We start from the raw sequence: 8,046 nt of genomic DNA, 5'->3' as shown, positions 1-8,046 counted from the left end.
ACACCATACACACACACACCAGGGTTTCCGTTGTCCTGTAATTACCGGACATTGGCCGGAAAAAAAATTAAATGTCCGACAAAATTAAATCTCTCCGGTCAAATTGTCCGATTGAAATTGGCTAATAATCCCGTCCCCTAACGCAATCTGAATTTGAGAATAGGCCTAAGCCTTATTACGTAAACCTATATTATACGTCCTCTGGCTGTGTTTTTAAATGAACAGGCTCTACCGTTTGAAAAGTAAGCTATTAAACAACACGCATAGCCTATGCTGCATTTCAAATAGGAAGCGCACGCTTAAAACGTCCAACAACGAACAAGGCGGTTCAAACATGGCCAGTCCCAGGCAGACTAGCCTTAAAAGTTTTTTCAGAGGCCAGACGCGATGGATGATGATAAATTGGTAACGTCTGAAGCCTCAGATGTCCAGTCAACTCCACCACCACCAGATAAAAAGCAGAAGTGTCGGGCGTATCTGTCGGAATCAGTGACATTGGAAGTGGAGTTGCGGGGGGTGCGGCCGCTCCAAGACACTGTCGTTCTCCTTGTAGGCTACACTCGACATAAAGTGTTCTTTACCCAAAGCATACAGTAGGCCTATGCGTTCTCTGTCTATGATCATCTGCAGGGTTAGGGCCTCCTCGACGAGGCGATTACTGGTCCGCGGATAATTTCTGGCACAATTAAACGGTATCATTGAACCGCGGCCGAAAGAAAAAGAACCTAAACATTTCCCAGAATAGGAAACATTTCTTAATGTATTGTTATCAAATAAAGAGGCATAGCATTAGGGGGTAGTGGTGTGAGCGCTCATTCTTGTGTGTGCGCATCTGTGTAAGTTAAACAGTCACCACTGGAGATAACGTGGGTAGCAGCAACAAACAGCCTAGCCTTTTTAAAACAACGAACGAATTGGACTCTTCTATACAGCCTGATTATACCATTCTTTAAGCTACATAGCCTGTCTCCAGTTTTCCTCAATTTTACTAATTAAGAAGGGATAATAGGATATTTGACCGGCATATCATCAAAATGTCCGGAAAACGAAACCTCTGCCGGTCACTTTGACCGGCACCATTTTTTTCTAGCGGAAACTCTGACAAACACACACACACACACACACACACATACACACACCATACACACACACACACCATACACACACACACACACATACACACACATACACACACACACGCACACACACACACACACACACACATACACACACACACACACACAAGCGCTGTGGCCCTTTGGAATGAATAATGAATACATTTCTATTATCTACCGTTTTTCATGTGCCATAATGTCATCTTCTGTGTGCGTGCGTGCGTGCGTGTGTGCGTGCGTGCGTCTGTGTGTGTGTGTGTGTGTGTGTGTGCAGGCAGCAAAGCAAAGTGAACGGAGGGCACACAAACTGCAGACGGAGGTGCACACTTTGAGTCAAGACCTTCAGTGTGTCCGAGAGAAGGTACCACACACACACACACACACACACACACACACACACACAGTCAGTCAGTGTGTCCGAGAGAAGGTACCACACACACACACACACACACACACACACACACACAGTCAGTCAGTGTGTCCGAGAGAAGGCACATATGAAATCGAATTGACACACGACACAATGGAACGCGTCATCGTTTTAAGAAATCTTCACTTTGAAGTGCGTTTGTAAATGTATGCGTTTGAGGGAGATAAATCTCCGTTTACTTGTAAACGAAAGAGCCAAACGCATACAAAAGTATGCGTTTATACAAATATCTAGATATGTGTAAATGGGCCCTAAATGTAGTTTAGTTTCTGATCTCTCTCTAAACCCTCTCTATAGAACGTCAATAACATTGAAGTGATTAGGTCACAAAAGCAGTTCATATATCTATGGGAATCAGATAGAATATAAATCAGATAAAAATCAGATAAAAACAAATCTACAACACGCGCACAATTTTAAAACAAATCTACAACACGCGCACAATTTTCATGCACACTGGAAACAGAGCGTGCACAGGTCTTATACGATTGTCGGTTTCTGGTGGCAGCTTGCTAAACACTGAAGAAAGACGTACAGTATGGCAATATCGCTTTTTAGCTCCGAGTAATCAGCCCGGCCCCAAACCTGCCCACCGGGAATTCTCCCAACTCCCCCGACTCCTACTCCGCTATTGATCAAGGCAATGAGGAACAGCATAGCAGTGGAGGACTCTCCTGTTGATCAAGGCAATGAGGAACAGCATAGCAGTGGAGCAGCCGTGGCCTACAGGTTAGCGCTTTGGACTTGTAACTGGAGGGTTGCCGGTTTCGAACCCCGACCAGTAGGCACGGCTGAAGTGCCCTTGAGCTAACCCCTCACTGCTCCCCGAGCGCCGCTGTTGATGCAGGCAGGTCACTGCTCCGGGATTAGTGTGTGCTTCACCTCACTGTGTGTTCACTGTGTGCTGTGCTTCACTAATTCACGGATTGGGATAAATGCAGAGACCAAATTTCCCTCACGGGATCAAAAGAGTATATATACTTATAAGGTCGGACTCTCCTGTTGATCAAGGCAATGAGGAGCAAGACAGCAGTGGAGGACTCTCCTGTTGCTGTATCAGCAGATGAGAAGGGCCTCAGCGTGCCGCTGACGTGACTGGCTAGGCTCACAGATTGGTGAAGGAGAATGTGTAATCGTAGCCAGCTTGTTGAGCACAGTGATTCTATGCTTTTTGTAAGAAAGCACACCTGACAGACCTTTACAAAATGTGACTGCTGTGTAAATCATCATAAATAATACTAACACCAAACACACCTGGCTCTTACCCACTCAAGCACACCAGTGTGTGTGATGGCCCAGTTTGAGAAGAACCACTGCCACCGCGGCTACAGCATTAACATGGAAATCCGGGCAGATTTGTCTATGATGCCAAATGTTATTTCTGTTTATAAAAACATAGCAAAGTGTTATTTCTGTTTATGAAAACATAGCAAAGTGTTATTTCTGTTTATGAAAACATAGCAAAGTGTTATTGTGGGTAACCATGGCCATGTCCATTTCCCTTGGACAATAGGTGAGGTCACAGATCATGCATGGGTGTTTTAGGAACAGGATAGGCCCTAGTCTCTGACTAAAAGTGCGCTGTAGTTGCGCACTTACTTAGTTTTACGACATTTTCCTGGGGTGACACCCTTAGACCCCGCTAAGTTTTAGGCTAAACCCCGAATGTTTTGAATGCTTGGTTACGCGCCTGATGTAGGGTTGTGCGCACCATGTGAGAAAAACTGTATTAATTCATTCAAATAATTCAAAATAATTCATTCAAAAGTGATGCAGAAAGCCACATTTGTCTGTGTGTGTGTGTGTGTGTGCGCGCAGCTTTTTGCCCAAGAGGAGAAGACGCATGTGTGTGAGAGCAGCTCTGTTGACGCTGGTGCAGAGCCCAGAGCCGGCACGCCGATGCAGGAACCAGAACCAGAGTTCCCTGCAGAACCCAGCAGCAGAGACCGCCAGAGCCCCTCCCCCTCCCTCAGCCCCTCCCCCCCCAGCACAGCGCACGAGCAGCTCAAGGCTCTCTTCACCCCCTCCAGGACTGCAGCACTCACCGCACAGGTAGGGGTGTGTGTGTGTGTGTGTGTGTGTGTGTGTGTGTGTGTGTGTGTGTGTGTGTGTGTGTGTGTGAGACTTTATGTCATGACAATGAGGAAGCATCACTATTTGTGAGTGGTGTGTATAATGTATAATGTGTCTTTAAGTCTGTTTGTTTGTTTGTTTACTGTTGTTTACCCTTCAGGGTGAGCAGTGGCGCGGAGAGCTTCTGAGAGAAAAGCTTGAGCAGCATGAGGATGAGCTGAAGGTGAGCGAGCCCCAACACCCAATCACACACTCCCATGGTGACCCCAACACCCAATCACACACTCCCATGGTGACCCCAACACCCAATCACACACTCCCATGGTGACCCCAACATCCAATCACACACTCCCACTCTGTCTACGCATCTCATTTAGGCTCTCTGATTGTGGATTTTTGAACTTGAATATTTCCAGCTTTACTAAATGACAATGACAATACTAAATGGACACTTGGAAATGGCCATGCACTTGTGAGAAATGGTTGAAAATAGTGTGATACTTATTATATTAAAGGAACCGTATGTAAGATTGTGGCCAAAACTGGTACTGCAATCACTTTCAAATTTCTGTAGAGCGGTGTATCCCCTCCCCCTCCCCCCTGACTGGCAGAACCGGCAACCCGGATGCCGAAACACTACTGACTTTGTGATTAGTAGATAGATGGAGGGTGGCGCATCAGGCCAAAACACAACATGACATGATAAAACATCAGTTGAGGGCTGCAACTTCGCTTTTTAAATGACAATATCCTGGCCGGACTAACTGTTGTCAGTGATATAAGTATTTGAAATGAACATGATTTCTTAATGTCTAGTGACATATCAGGGCCATTTTATGATTAATTGAAATACATTTCTTACATACGGTTCCTTTAAGGCTTTAGAAACACTTATTTGAGGACAAAATCGTGAGCTTTGAGAAACACTGATCAACACTTTTTTAGCCATTTTCTAACGTGTTATTGACAAAACAACAATCGACAGATTAATTGACTATAAAAAATAATTAGTTGCAGTCCTACTTTCATTAAGATAGCATTTCGGCCTAAGTTTGGGATAAATTGTGATATGATTATGAATGTAATTATGTCATAGTGCGTATTTTATATTCCTGTTCCATGTGTATTATAATGATGAACATGTCATAGTGTGTATTATAATGATGAACATGTCATAGTGTGTTTTATAATGATGAACATGTCATAGTGTGTATTATAGTGATGAACATGTCATAGTGTGTTTTATAATGATGAACATGTCATAGTGTGTATTATAGTGATGAACATGTCATAGTGTGTATTATAATGATGAACATGTCATAGTGTGCATTATAACGATGTTGTAACGCTCCCTGCCCTACTCGTCCCTATGTGCTGCTGTGCAGGCTCAGCTGCGCCGGCGCATGTTTGACCAGCAGGAGGCGCTGTGTGTGCGCAGGCAGCAGGCGGAGGGCAGTCTGGACGGCCTGCGTAGACGGGTGGACTGGCTGGACCAGCTCCTGGACTCAGAGGGCTCTCTGGAGGACACCACAGCCGCACTCAAACCACACAGGCAACATGAGGTGTGTGTGTGTGTGTGTGTGTGTGTGTGTGTGTGTGTGTGTGTGTGTGTGTGTGTGTTTCTTGTTTTGTATTGACAGGTTAGGCTCTCCAGTAGCTGGTGTGTTAGAGTGTGTGTGTGTGTGTGTGTGTGCGTGTGTGTGTGTGTGTGTGTGTGTGTGTGTGTGTGTGTGTGTGTGTGTGTGTGTGTGTGTGTGTGTGTGTTTTTCTTGTTTTGCATTGACAGGTTAGGCTCTCCAGTAGCTGGTGTGTTAGAGTGTGTGTGTGTGTGTGTGTGTGTGTGTGTGTGTACAGAGCGTGTGTGTCCTGGTGTGTATGTGTTTGTGTGTGTACAGAGCGTGTGTGTCCTGGTGTGTATGTGTGTGTGTGTGTGTGTGTGTACAGAGCGTGTGTGTCCTGGTGTGTATGTGTTTGTGTGTGTACAGAGCGTGTGTGTCCTGGTGTGTACAGTATGTGTTTGTGTGTGTACAGAGCGTGTGTGTCCTGGTGTGTATGTGTTTGTGTGTGTCCTGGTACGTGTGTGTGTGTGTGCCCTGATGCGTGTGTGTATGTGTGTGTGTTACAAAGGTGTGTGTTGTTTTGCATTGACAGGTTAGGCTCTCCAGCAGCAAGTGTGTGTGTGTGTGTGTTACAGAGGTGTGTGTTGTTTTGCATTGACAGGTTAGGCTCTCCAGCAGCAAGTGTGTGTGTGTGTGTTACAGAGGTGTGTGTTGTTTTGCATTGACAGGTTAGGCTCTCCAGCAGCTGGTGTGTGTGTGTGTGTGTTACAGAGGTGTGTGTTGTTTTGCATTGACAGGTTAGGCTCTCCAGCAGCTAGTGTGTGTGTGTGTGTTACAGAGGTGTGTGTTGTTTTGCATTGACAGGTTAGGCTCTCCAGCAGCTGGTGTGTGTGTGTGTGTGTTACAAAGGTGTGTGTTGTTTTGCATTGACAGGTTAGGCTCTCCAGCAGCTAGTGTGTGTGTGTGTGTGTGTGTTACAGAGGTGTGTGTTGTTTTGCATTGACAGGTTAGGCTCTCCAGCAGCTGGTTTGTGTGTGTGTGTTACAGAGGTGTGTGTTGTTTTACATTCACAGGTTAGGCTCTCCAGCAGCTGGTGTTCAGAGAGCGCTGACCCGTCCGGCCGGCCCGTCAGACTGGACCCACTGCTACCAGAGAGGGACCGGACCTCTGAGCTCCAACACACCAGCAAAGCAACCTGCAGATGAAGACCGCACACACACGCACACACGCAAGCACGCACGCACGCACACACACACGCACACACACATGCGCACACACACACACACTGTCTAAGGTCTGTCTTTCACACACATGGACACACAAACATACATTACACATTGTACAAGTGATTCCCTTTTGTGGCCCACCCCACACCATCGGAACCACTGCTGCGTTATACACACACACACACACACACACACACACACACACCTGAGCTCACTCTCTCCCCACATTCATAGACACACACCCACCATCATACACACAGCCACTGAGAAATCATGCAACAAAAAGGGCTTCCTCAGCTTACAGCAGATCATGTGACTGAAATCAGTTTGCACTCCCAGCTGATGGGAACACATGGGTTTTTACACACCTTATGCACTCCCAGCTGATGGGAACACATGGGGTCTTCACCTTATGCACTCCCAGCTGATGGGAACACATGGGTCTACACCTTATGCACTCCCAGCTGATGGGAACACATGGGTCTTCACCTTATGCACTCCCAGCTGATGGGAACACATGGGGTCTTCACCTTATGCACTCCCAGCTGATGGGAACACATGGGTCTACACCTTATGCACTCCCAGCTGATGGGAACACATGGGTTTAAACCGTATGCACTCCCAGCTGATGGGAACACATGGGTCTACACCTTATGCACTCCCAGCTGATGGGAACACATGAGTCTACACCTTATGCACTCCCAGCTGATGGGAACACATGGGTTTAAACCGTATGCACTCCCAGCTGATGGGAACACATGGGTTTAAACCGTATGCACTCCTAGCTGATGGGAACACATGAGTCTACACCTTATGCACTCCCAGCTGATGGGAACACATGGGTTTACACACCTTATGCACTCCCAGCTGATGGAAACACATGGGTCTACACACCTTATGCACTCCCAGCTAAAGGGAACACATGGGTTTACACACCTTATGAGATTCAGACTGGACCAGCTTCCATGCTGTGGGAATGAAGACCATGTTTGCCTTTAAAATGTAGCTTTTATTTTAGAATATTTAAAGTACTATTTTTGGAATTATTTTTTTAAATTTGTCAGCAACATCAATTGAATGTCTTGAATGTGCAATTCATACAAGTTGAAATGTGTTGAATGTCCAGAAGTTGTGCATGTGAGAGCATGCGAGCACTTGTGCATTTAATTTGTATTTATCCTTTTTGAGATCTTACATCAATGGAGGCCTGGTTCTCTGTGTGTTTGTGTGTGTGGTGCCTGCATGGATTGTAATGTGTACTGGGCTTGATAGCTGATTATGAGGGATACTGTGTAGACAGAAGTATAATCTCCTGCTAGTATTTAAACTAATGGCCCGTCCACACGACTAACCATAACACTATAACCAGAACTGTGAAAACTGTAGTTTGTTCAATATAATGATAGCAACTGAAAGATTGATATTGCTGAATCATGTTCAGAGTGATCAGAGAGTGAGGTCAGATCAGATCAGATCATCTCTCTGCTGTGCACTGGTGAGGTCAGATCAGCCCGTATGGGGCCTGGCAGAACGCAGATCACTCAGAACCAGAACTACAGATGAAGTGACAATGGTGCTCTTACGTTTGTTAAATATTTGTTTGTGTGCAATACATTTAACATTTTACACACTCAGCTGTGAAG

At 45.8% G+C, this 8,046-nt stretch overlaps 1 protein-coding gene across 1 annotated transcript in view; it reads left to right on the top strand.

The window, feature by feature from the left end:
• Positions 1 to 8,033, top strand: part of cntrl (centriolin) — a 54,966-nt gene extending 46,933 nt beyond the window's left edge. Inside the window, exons 28-32 of the mRNA XM_076270898.1 lie at positions 1,390 to 1,476; positions 3,364 to 3,597; positions 3,779 to 3,841; positions 5,004 to 5,180; positions 6,251 to 8,033. Coding sequence (XP_076127013.1) covers positions 1,390 to 1,476; positions 3,364 to 3,597; positions 3,779 to 3,841; positions 5,004 to 5,180; positions 6,251 to 6,382 — 693 coding nt within the window. The 3' untranslated portion in view covers positions 6,383 to 8,033. The remainder of the gene's footprint in view (positions 1 to 1,389; positions 1,477 to 3,363; positions 3,598 to 3,778; positions 3,842 to 5,003; positions 5,181 to 6,250) is intronic.
• The last annotated feature ends 13 nt before the right edge of the window (positions 8,034 to 8,046 follow it).

This window comes from Alosa pseudoharengus, unplaced genomic scaffold, assembly GCF_046254945.1.
Source record: "Alosa pseudoharengus isolate Yale_2024_CS ecotype anadromous, Long Island Sound unplaced genomic scaffold, YU_APseudo_1.1 YU_APseudo_1.1_scf_6, whole genome shotgun sequence".
NCBI lineage: Eukaryota > Metazoa > Chordata > Actinopteri > Clupeiformes > Clupeidae > Alosa > Alosa pseudoharengus.
Note: the sequence above shows the minus strand (reverse complement) of the source record. Positions and strands in the feature narration are given on the sequence as shown.